Here is a 16,352-nt window from a genome sequence, read left to right on the forward strand (position 1 = left end):
CCATGCCCAGCCGATGTTTTGTATCTGAATAACTGTCTATGATAAGTAGAATCTTAATGTGGAAATCAGTGCTATTAAGTTTGGAAGAACTAGTTATTCACTTATTTCTTCATCTATTTAACAAATGTTTATTGAGTCCCTACTATGTGCTGAACATGAGGGCTACTATGATGAAAGAGAAAACTAATTCCTCTGAAGTCACTTATGTTTTGTTGAGGGATACAGGAAGTTAAGTAGATGATTCTAATTTAGTGTTTGATTTTATCTTTATTTTTTTTTTGAGATGGAGTCTTGTTCTGTCGCCAGTTTGGAGTGTAGTGGCGAGATCTGGGCTCACTGCAATCTCTGCCTCCTGGGTTCAAGTGATTGTCCTTCCTCAGCTTCTCAAGTATCTGGGACTACAGGCACACTCCCCCACGCCCAGCTAATTTTTGTATTTTTAGTAGACGTGGGGTTTCGCCATGTTGGCCAGGATGGTCTTGATCTCTTGACCTTGCGATCCACCTGCCTTGTCATACCCGCCTTGGCGTATGTACGTGGTGGCTTATGCCTGTAATCCCAGCACTTTGGGAGGTTGAGGCAGGCAGATCCCAAGTTCAAGAGTTCGAGACCAGCCTGGCCAACGTGGTGAAATCCTGTCTCTACTAAAAATACAAAAATACAACAATTAGCCAGGCATGGTGGTGTGCACCTATAATCCCAGCTACTTGGGAGGCTGATGCAGGAGAATTGTTTGAACCAGTGGGGCGGAGGGTGCAGTGAGCCGAGATTGAGCCGCTGCACTCCAACCTGGGTGACAGAGCAAGACTCAGTCTCAAAAAAAAAAAAAAAGAAAAACAGCTTTATTATTTGTATAGGGCATGATTTTGAATCTCTTTTTGGCCACTCCCTTCATAGTTCTTGGTTTGGGCAAGTCATCTAATGTCACTTTTTTAGTTTCTCTCTGGATTAATGATACAGCTTAGCTGTTCTCACTGGGATGTCTGTGTTTCAGTCTTACGTGTTATTCAAGTGCGCCCTGGCTGGTGTTCAGTTATGGTTGGCATGGGCTATATTTGGTTTTACTGGCTAAGCAGTCTTAAGAGGAGCTTCATTATTTAGAAATTGAACACTTTGTTTTCTTTTCAAGCAATGCTTTCCCCCCCGCAAAAAAAAAGCTTTCCTACTCAGCTTATCTAAACTTTCCCCACTCCCATCAGTGTTTCTGTGCAGATAATTGTACTCTGTTAGGCCTGATAGAAGGTGATGCTGGATGCAGGGTGTCCTGTCAGTCTCACACCGCACACACAGCAGCCCGAGATGGCACTTGGTCAGCCGTCTCCGTTTTTCTTTGTTATTGCATCATTGTCTTTTAAAACTCTGTTGTATGTCGGCTTTTCTCTGCAGACAGAGTCATTTTTTACATACCTCTGCCATTTCAAACGCTATCCCTCTCTATACTTAGAGCATAGTATCTGTAGGATTCACGATGCCCAGTTCACCCATGGGAGGTTAGAGAAAGCTTTTTAGTATTGAGATGAGGTATAGATGTGTGCCCCCTCCCCCCTTCAACTTTACTTCTGTCCATCCCAACTGAGATAATGAACCTATTCGGAGTTTATCCTAATGTCCCATCTGGGCTCAGTATGAAACACTGGTGTGTCTGCCTTTAGTTACCACTAAATCCAAAGAGTTAAAGATCTTGGCATCTTTTCTTTATTGCTTTCCCAACTGTAATATTTAAGCTCTTTCTGAGTCTCTTGAGGTTTTCCTTGTTAATAGATTAGTTAGTTAGCTCATATTAGGTTTAAGGATTTCCTTTCCTTTCCTTACCTCCCTCTCTCCCCTCCTCCCTCCCTCCCTCTCTCCCTCCCTTCCCTCCCTCCCTCCCTCCCTCCCTCCCTCCCTCCCTCCCTCCCTCCCCCCCTCCCACAGGGTCTCACTCTGTCACACAGGCTGGAATACAGTGGCGTGATCACAGCTTACTGCACCCTTGACTTCCTGGGCTCAAGTGAACCCCCTACCTCAGCCTCCTGAGTAGCTGGGACCACAGGTGCACACCACCACGCCCAGCTGATTTTTGCATTTTTTGTAGAGATGGTGTTTCACTATGTTGTCCAGACTGGTCTCGAACTCCTGGGCTCAAGTGATCCTCCTACCTCAGCCTCCCAGAAGTGCTGGGATTATAGGTGTGAGCCACCACACCTGGCCTGGTTTGAGGATTTTCTAAATGTAAATTTTGGGAGAAAAGGGGCTTTTTATAGTTGAAGCATGCCAGTCGTATTAACTTGTTTCATTTGGAGCTACATGAAATTTTTGTCATTGGAAGTAGGAATTACCTACTTGATAATGTAGGTGAATACACTTTAGCCCCATTATTTGGGTGTGAGCTATGTCAATGTTAAGTTAGTGACTTGTTTGTGTAAGTGATCTTTTTTCTTTTTCGTAGAGAAATAAGTCATACTGTGCCAGACATATCTATCCATGGCAATCTCTCCTCAGTCCACTGCTCTCTGGATCTGTATAAATACAAGCTGATCCGCGGCTTATTAGAGAACAACCTGGGAGAACCCATAGAGGAATTTATGCGGCCTTATGATTTACAAGATCCAAGAATTCATGTGAGTGAGATCTTATGTTCTTCTGTAACTCTCATAGTCTCAGCTGATGGTCACCCTGTGTATCTATTCCTCAAACTCACCCGGAGAAAGAAGGTGGAGCAGCAAGCAAATTAGATTTCTTGGCGTATTAACCTGTTTTTAGGTTGGCATCATCAGCTATGGATTGACGGGCATTTTCCTTTTGTAGACTGTTCTGAGTGGAGAAGTGTACACTTGCATGTGCTTCCTCATTGATATGGTGAATGTAAGTCTGGAGCTTAAAGATCCAAAAAGAAAAGAAGGTGCTGGGTCCCTAGCCAGGTATGCCTTTAATTATATTATTATACTGTTAGTAACAGTATCCAAATAATACACATGTTTTGCGTTGACATGGAGCAGAGGTTGCAGAGTGGTGGCCCGCAGGTGGAATCTCGTCTGCATTGAAAAGTTTAGATGCATTGCTCTATCAGTCAACGTCGGTTAGGTTATGCTGTAGTAACAGACCACCCCGAATTATCAGTGGTTAAAACAGTGAAGATCTTTTTCTCCCTCATACTGTGTGACCATTGTGGGTCTCAGGCTGTTCTGCTCGTTATAGTTGCTTAGGGTGACAGAGCAGCTAGTGTTTTGATGTGCCAGAGAGGAAAATGAACTCTGGAATTGTCTTGAATGGCAATTAAATGCTTTGGCAGACTTCGTGGAGCTAAAATGTGGTCCCACACAGTGTGATGGAGTCAGGAAGTCCTGACTTGCTGTGTGTCTTAGTAGTCACGGGGTGGGAGATGCAGAACCACTTGATGTGCGGCATTGATGCCTCGCTGGCCAACATTTTCAAAGTTAGGGTCTGGGCGCAGTGGCTCAGGCCTGGAATCCCAGCACTTATGGGAAGCCAAGGCAGGAGGATTGCTTGAGGCCAGGAATTCCAGACTGGCCTGGGCAACATAGTGAGAGACCCTGTCTCTACAAAAAATTAAAGAACTAGCTGCACATGGTGGTGCATGCCTGTAGTCCCAGCTACTGAAGAGGCTAAGGTGAGAGGATCCCTTGAACCAGGAGGTTGAGGCTGCAGTGAGCCATGATCACACCACTGCACTCCAGCCTAGGTGACAGAGCTGAAACCTGGTCCCCCCACCGGCCCAAAAAAAAAGTTGCAGGATTTTATATAAAAGGTTTGTATTTAGCTTCTTTTGAAAAACTGGAAGCTTTGGCAATACTAGGTCCATGTTCTCACTTGGAAACATCTGAAAGCGCAGTAGCAATTGCTCCCTTGAAATGGGACATATGCTTACCTAGTACTTCACTTATTTCTGTCACTTCCTTGGTCAATATAGATGTATGAATTCGTGATTACTGGTGTTGAACTTTAAAGAGTGCATGTCATACTTAATAACCTTTTCATTTTGATCTCTTATCAGCCCTGTAAGCTGGGCATACATCACTCCTCTTTTCCAGATAGAGTTTTTCTGGCTAGCTTAAGGTCGTATGACTGGGAAAGTGGTTTGGCATTTGAAAACAGCACTTCAAGGCCAGTTATTCCCTGTTGAAGCACTCTGTCTTCTAGTTTGTCTTTCTGTTGAAAGTCCACCATGGTCCGTACCTAACTCAGCTGATGAGAGCATTGGTTACTGAAAGTGTGGTCCCAGATTGGTGGTCTTGTGAGCCAGCAATTTTATTCTTTCCTTTTCTTTTCTTTTTCTTTTTTATTTTTTTTTGAGACAGAATCTCTCTCTGTTGCCCAGGCTGGACTGCAGTGGTGCCATCTCGGCTCACTGCAACCTCCACATCCCTGGCTCAAGTGATCCTCCCACCTCAGCCCCCACAAGAAAGCGGGACTACAGGCGTGAACCACCTCACCCAGCAATTTTTTGTGATGATTGGCTATGCCCTTAGTTTTTCTCAATATGGAATAATTCTGCATGTATTGTCATAATGGTACTGAGTAATTACGAATTCCTCATTGCAGCTTTCTCTGTTATAAAAAAAGATGGTTCCAAATGCATTTCCTCTTGGTAGATTAGTTTAATTATTCTCCATGTAAAGAGCATTATTTGTTCCCAGTACACTATAACAGTTTTACATAAACAGTTGGACAGACACTGGAGAGTGAAACATGCAGGCAAGCTAGAAGCTGACAGATGAAGGCCCGAGGGACCCTTGACATTCTTTGGGAATATACAGACTTCTTAGACTTCTGGTGGGTCGTGGGAATGATAACAGATCAAGAATATGTTAAACATGTGGTATTGTTACTTCTCATGCGTTTCCTATGAGCAAGATCATCTTTTTGGAACTGGAAAAGTAAGATCCAAGGCACAGTGACACTAACTCCATTTCAAGGAGTCTATTAACAAAATCAACAAAGAAAACTCAGAATGAAGGTTATTCTCCTTATGGGACTTAGATATATTTTTGATTTTGCTTTTGTTATCTTGAACTTACATACTTTTGTAAAATGGAAGAGTTGTGTTTCACATTTTGCCTGCTTTCTTTTCTCTCTTTTAGATTTGACTTCAAGAAATGTAAACTGCTCTATGAAAGTTTCTCCAACCAAACCAAGTCCATTAACTTGGTTTCCCATTCCATGATGGCTTTTGACACCCGTTATGCTGGGCAGAAGACGAGCCCTGGCATGACGAACGTGTTCAGCTGTATCTTTCAGCCTGCTAAGAACAGCAGCACCACCCAAGGATCCATTCAGATTGAGCTACATTTCAGGTAGCAGGTCCAGACCCTTCTCTGCCTTTCTCTATGGAGACATTCCCTTTTGGGTCAAGTCTTTTTTGGCTTTAGAACATCAAAAAACCAAGGAATCGTTAGAAAGATAAACAGATAATGGCTTAATCAGTGCAGTGTACTGTATAGTAACGTATTATTCCTATAATCTTGCAGTTTCATTTATTGGCCAAAAGATGTCTCTGTTGCCTTTAAAAATAAAGTAGTTCAGAATTGAGCCTTAAAATTAATCTCCTTGTAAACTATAGACTATTTTAATTTGTAAAATGGCTTGGAGAGGGAAGAAATTATGCTGGTTTAAGGAAGAAAGTAAAAAGACTTTTGGTCTTTACAAATAATGGAAGGGAAGGTGGGCTTGACTTGAATTACCCGTTTATTCCAGTCTTACTGACTCATTATCCATGTATACATAGTTTTTACCATTTTGAATTAGGTTATATTTTTTCTTTCTGGTATTATGGGAGGCAGTGTTGTATATGGAAAGAACATATATTTTGGAATCAGACAGATCTGGGCTGAAAACCTTGCTCTCTCACTGTCTAGCTATGTGTCTTCAGACAAGTTGTTTAGCCCCTTTGAGCCTCAGCTTCCTCTTACATAAAATAGAAAATTACCTCTACCCACCACATGGGGTAGAGGTAATAATTAAAGTAATTCTGGCATATTGCTTGGCACAGTTGGCAGCTGTCATTGTTGTTGCTGATATAACGTGTTATTTTATGATACACCATTTGCTGATGTTATGGCTGAACATAGATCTTAAAACTGAAAAATTAAGCCTGATCTAAAGAAGTCTTTCAATGAAAACCCAAAAAGGAGACTTTCCCTTCTGTTAGTGCTTCATGTCATCAGACATGTTGTTAAGTATAAACCACTAAGTAAAAAGATTGTGAAAAACTTTGTGGTTAAGCAAAAAACAGAACAAAAAGTCATCAGGATTATTCTTACATGTTTCTGTATGCCTGACATTTCAGTGTGCTGTTCAGAATTCCCCAGGGTTTAGGTTGTGTTTTGTTTTTCGAGAGAGGTCATGATTTCTTCATATGCCTGTAGGAAGTCTAGCAGAGTAGACATTTATACTTTTGTACGAACTTTAAAAAATTCAGGAGTAGGAATCCTGATTGCCTCTTACCGGGCCTTGCCATGAGCCAGGCACTTTAGCTACGCTTAGTGAAATCCTGACAAGTCTGCAAAGGGGGTGACTTCTTCATTTTGCAGTTTCCAAGTTAGAAACTTGGAGAAGGGTTAGTTCACTCTTCTAAGGTCACACAGCTAGTAGGTCAGGAAATCAGAGGTCAAACCTGGGTCTGTGATGTTAAAGCCAATGACGTTTCCAACAGGTTTCTTGTCATTGGGCTGATTGCAGTCATGTGATAAGATGGTTGCATTTTGCAGTTCATTTGGTGGAACTTTGAACAAGAGGCTGGCATCTGTTTGGTCCATCTGGAGAAACATTTCTTTTTTTTTGTTTTTTTTTGAGACGTAGTCTCACTCTGTTGCCCAGGCTGGAGTGCAGTGGCACGATCTCCGCTCACTGCAACCTCCGCCTCCCAGGTTCACGCCATTCTCCTGCCTCAGCCTCCTGAGTAGCTGGGACTACAGGCGCCTGCCACCACGCCTGGCTAGTTTTTGTATTTTTAGTAGAAACGGGATTTTACCATATTGGCCAGGCGGCTGTCAAACTCCTGACCTTGTGATCTGCCTGCCTCGGCCTCCCAAAGTGCTGGGATTACAAGTGTGAGCCACCACACCCAGCCGGGAAACATTTATGTTTGAGTTTACTTTATTATTATTAATCTGGCTTCCTAGACTGTCAGGTAGTTGTCTCCTTCTTACCATATTTTTAATATACAGGGGGCCTGGAAATATTTATGTGTTATAGGTGCATAATTTATTGGAGTCAAATAATAAAGCCTTACCTTCGCTCTTACTAACAGAAATACTATTGTTAGCGAGAGGAGTGAAATGTTCTTTTGATGGGAATTTTTGAACGCCTTTCGTGTCTGAAGAAGAATTACTCTTCTGTTGGGATCTTGTGTGTCAAATATAAATCACTTCACAGTGTTTAAAGGCTTGAAATATTTTCCAGAAAAGGGATCCAACACACTGTGACTTTCCAGTTAAATACAGAACTCTGACAATCTGTGTTCAAAATGGGGTGGAAACATTTTACTGAGGGCAACATTTTTTCTCCGTTACAAAAGAGTAGAGTGTTTCTGTGAAAAATGCTGTGTCTGTAAGAAGGAGCCATGCATCATGATGCCCTTTTACTGGAGGCAGTGAGCCAGGTTTAGGAGAAATGGGAGAGCAGAGAAACCAGCCTTAGAAATATTTCCAAGTTAGGTTTTCCCAAATAGGAGTACCTTTTAGGGCAGGGAACCAGGTACATGTAGTAGCTAGAACCCTAGAGTCTCTTTTGGGCTTACGGAACCAAGTTCAACCTAGAAAACCCATTGAAGTGCTCCAGCCCCTGTTTCTCTTGTCCTGCTCATCTGAGGCCTATCCATTAGTAGGCCAGGCCTGCATCATGGTTTGAGGTCAGGCCTGAGAGTCCCCCTTGGGTTTTCACTTCAAATATAGACTTTGGAGTAATGGCAACTTGTCCCCCGGCCCCCACCCCAACTCTACCTCTAGGTTGCTTAGGGGTCATTTATCCCTGGTAAATGTCATCTTACTTGTTCTCCTCTGGCCAAAAGATCTGGGCCGTCTGGTCAGTTTCAGCTAGAGAAACAATCTAGTACTAGTGTGTATAAACTTGGTATTATTTATAAAGAAGTGATCCTAGATGTCGAAGAAGGAGTGCCTCATTGATCTTCTTGAAATAGCCCATAGGGAAAGAAAGTGACATTTATCAAATATCTGCTATGTGCTTGGTGCTTTATTTCTTATCATATTAATATTCTTCATTTTATAAGTGGGAAGACGGGCTGAGCGAAGGTAGGTGACTTTCTTAAGATAACACAGCTCGTAAATGGCAGTATTTAAGTCTGCGTCTCTGACTTCAAAGCCTGTGCTCTTTACCATGCCAGAGTTTCTTGACCTTAGCACTATTGACGTTTTAGGTCAGATAATTCCTTATTATGGGGCTGTCCTGTACATTGTGGGATAGTTAACAGCATCCCTGGCCTCTACCTATACTACATACTAATAACAACCCCCTCTAGTTGCAATTGCAATTAAAATGTGAATAAGAAATGTCTCCAAGGGTCAGGTGCAGTGGCCCACACCTGTAATCCTAGCACTTTGGGAGGCTGAGGCGGGAGGATCACTTGATCCCAGGAGTTTCAAGTTACAGTGAGCTATGATTGTGCCACTGAATTCCAGTCTGGATAACAGAGTGTGACCCTGTCTCTGGAAAAAAAAAAAAAAGAAATAATGTCTTCAGGGGAGCAAAACCATCTGATTGAGAACCTCTGAGCTATGCTATCTATGCTGCTTTCTTATAAAATGTTGCTTGTTTAAAAATATGATTAACTTATTACACTGAATGTGTTATTAAACCAGTAATACACTGAAAGTGTTATTCAACGATTGTTCAAAGTTTACTGATACTCTAAGCAGACAGTTTAGAAAATACTGGAATACCACCTGCCAAAACCGAGCAGTACATTTGCAGGTTATTGAAATACCATGTTTCTTTTTTCCTATTTAGTTTCTCCTGTCTTCTTTTTATAGATCTACCAAGGATTCCTCCTGCTTTACAGTAGTTCTCAACAATCTCCGTGTGTTTCTCATATTTGACTGGCTACTGTTAGTCCATGATTTTCTCCACACTCCCAGTGATATTAAGAAACAAAATCACGTTACTCCTTCTCGCCACCATAACTCTAGCAGCGAATCTGCTATAGTTCCCAAAACTGTGAAGAGTGGAGTAGTTACCAAGCGGTCTTCCCTTCCTGTGTCCAATGAAAGGCACCTGGAGGTCAAGGTCAATGTAACAGGTGATTATATGTCGGTGTGATTCATTGGTGCTTAGTTTGGATGTTAGACTCAGTATCTGTGTTACAGGATGATTTCTCTTTTGCCTCCCATTTTTCACATGAGCACTTACACATTTGCCTCTTTTACAGACCTGAAAGCATCAGAGGTCTTGGCCTCTATTTTCAGGTGGGAGCTGCCTGGCCCACTGAAGGCTGTGGGGTTGCTTGTCCCTGCCCCCTGCCTGCCTAGTGCTTATGCCTGGCCCGAGCACCCGCCTGGCAGCGGTCTTTTTTTTCCCAGTGTACGGTCTGTCTTCAATTTGCTGTTTGATCTTTAGGGCCCTAGCAGATGTGGTTTGTGGAGTTTAGGCAAGTTTAGTATGTGAAAACCTCAGTTTTGAAGATAAGTAAGTGGGGGGATTTTTATTTTCATTACAAAAAGAATGTTTTTCTTTGTATAGATGGATTTATGATGGCTTTTGTTGACTAGCGAACTCATCTAGTGTATCTGTATGTATTTGTGTATTTATTGTTACGTTTCTGATACCTGTACCTGCTTCTCAATGATTCTGATGAAGCTGGCTAGCACAATGCGTTTTACATGAGTTCAGTTACAAAAGCTTCATCTATATATGGTTTTTGATAAAAATACAGTGTAAAGCAGAGTGAATTTACTATTAAATATATACAAATAACTTGAAAACTTACCGATTTCAAAAATCTCGACATTAAATTGGTCTACGTTCTTTGTAAACAACCTTGTAAATAGCTACTTAGATACATAGTGCCTGGCCAACATGAGTACCTGAGTCTTCTTCCTGGAATTTTCAATCAGGTCATCACTTAGAGAAAGGATGATTTTGTGAACTGCTGAATATCTCCTAGGCCTCCCAGGAGGACTGGGGTGCAGTTTCTCTATCTAGTTTAGAAATATTCTAAAGAGAGAAATCACATCCCAGTCTTTCCTGCTGCTGCAGGGCTCTGTTGGCTTAGCTGCACATGGCCAGATGCAGAATATTGGTTCAGGATGACGGTGTTAGTAAATGTCAGCAGACATTTTGCAGAACAAATCTTACTGGTTCATGTTGTAGCCTGGTGGAAATGGGCTGCCTCGTTTGCAACAGCCTCTGGTGTTTTCCAGCTTCCCAGCTCTGGCTTGACTGACAATGTTGTCCTTTCCAGGCACGGAGTTTGTGGTCGTTGAAGATGTGTCCTGCTTTGACACCAATGCCATTATTCTGAAAGGCACCACAGTGCTCACCTATAAGCCCCGGTTTGTTGATCGCCCCTTTTCAGGAAGTTTGTTTGGCATCGAGGTAAGAAGTCTATGTGTTGATCACAGCACTGCATGTTGGCTCACGAGAAAAGCATCTGGAAGATAATTTTACCTCTTAAACTTTCATTAGGGGAAGTAATTCATGGAATTGGAAGACCCTTGCCCTCTTCTCCTGTTTGTTTTCTCCCCAAATCTCCCTGGCTATTTTAATGCATGAATTCAGTCTCCCTGTGTTAGGCTATAAATATGCAGAGGGCAGTTGCCTCTTTCTCTTACACCCTTTCTTCCTCAAGAAGTTCAAGGAGACTTCTTCAGTCCCCACTGCCCTGTGAGGCCCCTTGTCGTGCCCTCTCGTTCTGCAGACCTCATGCATGAAGGTGAGGCTGTGGATCTCATTTCCCCTGCATCCCCCTCCTCACCTGGAGTGCAGCCCTGTGAAGAGCTAGGGCTTTGGGAAGGGAAACCTATTTATACAAAGTGCTAAGGATCTTATATGTTATCCTTTCAGGAATACCTGATCTATAAAAGGGCAGCTCTGCAGAGTCCTGCCTGGCTGAAAGGAGCGCATGGATAATAGTGGTGCTTTAGGCTCTCATGTCATCTCATGAAGAAGATAATTTGTGCTGGAGCGGCCTTTGTAGCTCGAAAATGCCATTATGCAATATTAGGCCAAAAGTGCTTTGTCTCTTGTTAAGCCATGCGGTGTGGAGACAGAAGGGGAACCGTGGCAAGTTCTTGTTTCTGTCAGATGTTTGTACTTGACTCATGTCAGCTCACATTCCCCATGCCATACTGTTAGCATATTGGTCAGGGTTCCTTTTGCTTTATGATTAGACTTTTCATGCCCTTTTCTTTCCAGTGGTATTGCTCAAAGTTTGAACGAATAAAACTTATTTTCACTGTTAGGAGTATGTGGTTTATGGTTTTGAGACAAACAGTGGAATAAAGCCTGTAGGGACTCTACTTCTTGACCGCTTGTTTCTCTCTTGTAAAGAAACCTCCGTTTGAGAGGAAGGATTTGCATACTGGTGTGATGTGAGTTGATCATGAAATTGCAATTCATCTGCCTTCCAAGCCACCACAATACTAGCTTTGAATGGAGAATCTTGGTGATTGATTAATGAACTGTCAGGTACAATTGGGTTTTGTGTAGCAGAAACCCCTGAAGGAAAAAGGAAAATGAAACTTTCCTGCTCTAAAGTCTTAGGACAACTACATGGCAAAATATTTGAGATCGCTGGAAACTCCTTTCAGTCCTGCCTTTTAGACAGCACAATTGGGTCTGAATTTTAAGACCAGCTTGATAAATCATTGGGGGAAAATTTATAGCTTATGAATTTTGAATTTTGAATATGGCAAAGGACCTTGGTGTCACATGTTTTTCAACAGCACTAGGGTGTGCCCCAGAAAGGTGGTGGAGGGGGTGAAGGGGTAAGAAGGACCCAAGTGATGGCTGTTTTCTTTCCTCTGTGCTCTTCCTGAGCATGCAAAATAATTTGGTCCTAGAATTGGAGTCCTTTCTCCCTCTCTCCCTTCTTTCTCTCTCCCAATGAATGTATTTATTTTTTAACCTTTTATTGTAGAACATTTTCAAATATATACAAAGTAAACAGAATAATATCATGAACTCCATATGTACCTATCACCCAGCTTTAATAATGTATTTATTTTTAATTATGAAAATATCATGGGGAGGGGAAATAACCTATCAAAAATCGTATATGATTTCTGTGGACATTTTGGTGTGTTTCTTTCCTTCAAGTCGGGGAGTAACATTATTTTGGGTTGTATTTTCACACAGTCTGTGTTGTAACTGTCTTCTTACAATCTGTGTGGTCTTTTTTGTCATTTTTTAAATGGCTGCAAATACTCCATTGAGTAGATACGATATAACCTTGGCTGCTCTTAATTTTTTTTAACTATTAAATAATGGTTTAGTGAATCTTTTTTTTTTTTGCTAGTTCCTAGAGAGAAGTAGGATTATTGGATCAAAGGGTGTGAGATTCGTAAGGCTTTTGGGATGTATTGCTAAACTGCCTTTTCCTCTGGGTGAACCACTGCCTGTGCTCTCGGCAGTGGTAGGGGGCCTCGCTCTTCACAGTATTTGTTTCAGCAGTTGTTACAGGTCTTGGGATAACACATGGCCGATGGCTTCTGAGTTAGCCTCTTTGTGCTGATAGTTGGACCCTTCCTCAATCAGACATTAATTCTCGCCATATTGCATTTCATTCTCTAGGTGTTTTCATGCCGACTGGGGAATGAGCAAGATACAGCTCTTTCAATTGTGGATCCTGTACAAATTCAAGTGGAGTTGGTGGGGAATTCTTCTTATCAAAATAGTTCAGGATTGATGGATGCATTCAATAGTGAAGATTTCCCACCTGTCCTGGAGGTAATGATGCAAAATCTGTGTAATATGTTGATACGCTCTCAAACAGTTTCCTATGCAGGCGTACTTACTTACTCTGAGCCCAACAACCTCTTTTTTTTTTTTTTGAGATGGAGTGTCGCTCTGTCGCCCGGGCTGGAGTGCAGTGGCGCAATCTCGGCTCACTGCAGGTTCACGCCATTCTCCTGCCTCAGCCTCCTGAGTAACTGGGACTACAGGCACCCGCCACCACGCCTGGCTAATTTTTTGTATTTTTAGTAGAGACGGGGTTTCACCGTGTTAGCCAGGATGGTCTCTATCTCCTGTCCTCGTGATCTGCCCGCGTCGGCCTCCCAAAGTGCTGGGATTACAGGTGTGAGCCACCGCACCTGGCCCCAACAACCTCTTAGTTATTTTAGCACATACAGAATAAATATGACATTGTTTCTGTCCTAGAAGATCCTACAGTCTTGGGGAGGATAAAAGTCCTGAGTTGTCTTGTAGAATATAGAAGCTTATAGAAAGCAGAACTCAGCATAGGTAGGAATCTTGAGTGAGACTCCACGTAAGGTGGATTTGGGAGGAAGGGTAGGATGTAGATAATCAGAGAGGAGGAGGGAGAGCATTCCAAATGAATAACCTAAATTGAGTGGAAGCAGGACGGTCTAACTAGAGCAAAGAACTATGTAGGGAAGTAAGGAGGATCCAAGGTGAAGCAAGGGAAGGCAGGCTTGAGAATTGGGCATTTGATTTCCTTGGTTGAATGGAGATAATTAATCAATCCATTTGAACCATAGGAGGTTAAAAAAGAAAAGCCATTCTGATATTTATGTATTTATTTATTTAGTTTTTTGAGATGGAGCCTCGCTGTGTCGCCCAGGCTGTAGTGCAGTGGTGCGATCTCGGCTCACTGCAAGCTCCACCTCCTGGGTTCACGCCATTCTCCTGCCTCAGCCTCCCAAGTAGCTGGGACTACAGGTGCCCGCCACCATGCCTGACTAATTTTTTGTATTTTTAGTAGAGACGGAGTTTCACCTTGTTAGCCAGGATGGTCTCGATCTCCTGACCTCAGAATCTGCCCACCTTGGCCTCCCAAAGTGCTGGGATTACAGGCGTGAGCCACCATGCCCGGCTGGTCTTTTTTTTTCCTCCCGGAAAAAAAAAAAATTAGTTAATAAAACACCATTTTCAGACATTGAGACAGCCATCCAGAGTGCTCATTTGTGCACTAGTCTGGTTTTGGTGTCTGCACTGCCTGTACCAGAGGTAGCTGTACTGTTCATTTCTCAGTAAGACTGGATTTCAGGAAGTAGTGGCAAACTTGACTCATTTAAGCTATGTTTGAATAAAGAAGAGATAAATTTTGTTGGTTGGTCATTTTGTTTGAGAGATTTAAAAAATTAAATAGATCCATGCAAAAGGGGTTAAGAAATGTTGCTGATAGGTGCTCCTTTCTCCCCCAGAGCCATCTTTGGTCCTCTGCTTTAATGATTAATATACTTGTATGAAAATCATCCTGCTGAAATACTAATTGCTCTAGTAATTATCCTAGCTTAGTATTTTTTACGTGGTGCAGTTTTGTGACCATTTGACCTCATAGTTGAGACATATTACCTTATGGTTATTAGTGCTTAATTTCAAGATCTTTGCAATCTTTTAAATGAGAAATTTGGTGCAGTATCTGTTGGACTTTTAGAACTTGAAATAGGAATTACATCTGTAAGTGATATGGATGCAAAACCACTGCAGCTGTAAAAAATTGCTACCTTTTTTACATTTTGTTAGATTCAGTTACAAGCCCTGGATATCAGACTTTCCTATAATGATGTTCAGCTGTTTCTTGCCATTGCAAAATCCATCCCAGAGCAAGCTAATGCGGCAGTGCCAGACTCAGTGGCCCTGGCATCAGACTCTGTTGAAAGTTACCTTCCAGGTGCATCTCGCGTTGGAGAGGAAATCAGAGAAGGGACAAGACACACGTTAGATCCTGTCTTGGGTAGGTGTTTAACTATAAAACCCACTCAGTCTTGCTAATTACGCTTCTTCTTTTTGACTCTTAAAATTTTCTTTTGCACAATTAAATTGTTCATAGTTTAATTGTATGTCATTAAGTATAACTGTAAGTCCTAAGTATGACTCTCTCATTTTTTAAAATTTAAAAACCAACAAGACATCCCTAACCAACTACACCACTATTTTTCCTCTTTCAGTTTTTTCCAGAGTTACCTGGATAATGCCAAAGTTGAGTTTTAAGCTTTGAGAGTTCTCTTCTGAAGTTTGTTTTTTTTTTTTTGAGACGGAGTCTCGCTCTGTCACCCAGGCTGGAGTGCAGTGGCCGGATCTCAGCTCACTGCAAGCTCCGCCTCCCGGGTTTACGCCATTCTCCTGCCTCAGCCTCCCGAGTAGCTGGGACTACAGGCGCTCGCCACCTCGCCCGGCTAGTTTTTTGTACTTTTTAGTAGAGACGGGGTTTCACCATGTTAGCCAGGATGGTCTCGATCTCCTGACCTTGTGATCCGCCCGTCTCGGCCTCCCAAAGTGCTAGGATTACAGGCTTGAGCCACCGCGCCCGGCCTCTCCTCTGAAGTTATATGAGTAACACTAAGTTTTATTTTTAAACTTTTATTATTAATTTATTGGTTTATTTTGAGACAGGGTCTTGCTCTGTCACCCAGGTTGGAGAGCAGTGGTGTGATCATAGCTCATTGCAGCCTCAAACTCCTGGGCCCAAGCTATCTTCCCTCCTCAGCCTCCTGAGTAGCTGGGAGGGACTACAGGTGTGTGCCACCATGCCTCACTAATTTTTAATATTTTTTTGTAGAGACGGGGTCTTGCTATTTTTCCCAGGCTGGTCTTGAGTTCCTGATCTCAAGTAGTCCCCCTACCTTAGCCTCCCAAAGTGTTGGGATTACAGGTGTGAGCCACTGTGCCCACCCCTAATTTTAAGCTGTTTACAGGGGAAAATGTAGGGGCCAGATGGCAGAATGAAGGGGCCAGATGGGAAATAGACCTTTCCCCCCAATTCCTGGCAAGGACATCACTTTAAAAACACAGTCAATATGAGGAAAAGACTCAAAGATTTCAGGGTACACTTGATTGAACTCTCCAATTAGGAGTCCAGTTTTGCTTAGCAAAAGGGAAATGTTTTAGTCACAGGTTTTTGAATTTCTTTTCTTTTTTTCTAAAATTAGTTTGTAGATTAATTTACATAAAATTATTTATGAAAATTATATGCTATTTGTTTCCTAGAGTTACAGCTGGCTAGGCTGCAGGAGCTGGGATTCAGCATGGATGATTGTCGCAAAGCTCTTTTGGCGTGTCAAGGTAATTTGAACAGGATTCTGTTACCCATTGTTTATCTTGATGATATGCTTCCTTCCCATTTCCTCTCTTGCTGCCACAAGGCGACTTAGAGAACTGAGTGTGTTTGGAGGACCCTTTATGTGTTTTCTCTGGACTGCATATCATCTTAGGTC

At 42.3% G+C, this 16,352-nt stretch overlaps 1 protein-coding gene across 7 annotated transcripts in view; it reads left to right on the plus strand.

The window, feature by feature from the left end:
- VPS13D (vacuolar protein sorting 13 homolog D) overlaps positions 1–16,352 on the plus strand; it is a 284,215-nt gene that overhangs the window by 79,866 nt on the left and 187,997 nt on the right. For all 7 annotated transcript variants that reach the window (XM_031664499.1, XM_031664502.1, XM_031664496.1 and 4 more), the window contains 8 exons: positions 2,429–2,600; positions 2,788–2,900; positions 5,082–5,294; positions 8,988–9,253; positions 10,415–10,548; positions 12,745–12,900; positions 14,662–14,872; positions 16,126–16,200. In XM_031664499.1, the coding sequence (XP_031520359.1) occupies positions 2,429–2,600; positions 2,788–2,900; positions 5,082–5,294; positions 8,988–9,253; positions 10,415–10,548; positions 12,745–12,900; positions 14,662–14,872; positions 16,126–16,200 (1,340 nt within the window). The remainder of the gene's footprint in view (positions 1–2,428; positions 2,601–2,787; positions 2,901–5,081; positions 5,295–8,987; positions 9,254–10,414; positions 10,549–12,744; positions 12,901–14,661; positions 14,873–16,125; positions 16,201–16,352) is intronic.

The sequence above is a fragment of the Papio anubis genome, chromosome 1 (genome assembly GCF_008728515.1).
Source record: "Papio anubis isolate 15944 chromosome 1, Panubis1.0, whole genome shotgun sequence".
Taxonomy (NCBI): Eukaryota; Metazoa; Chordata; class Mammalia; order Primates; family Cercopithecidae; genus Papio; species Papio anubis.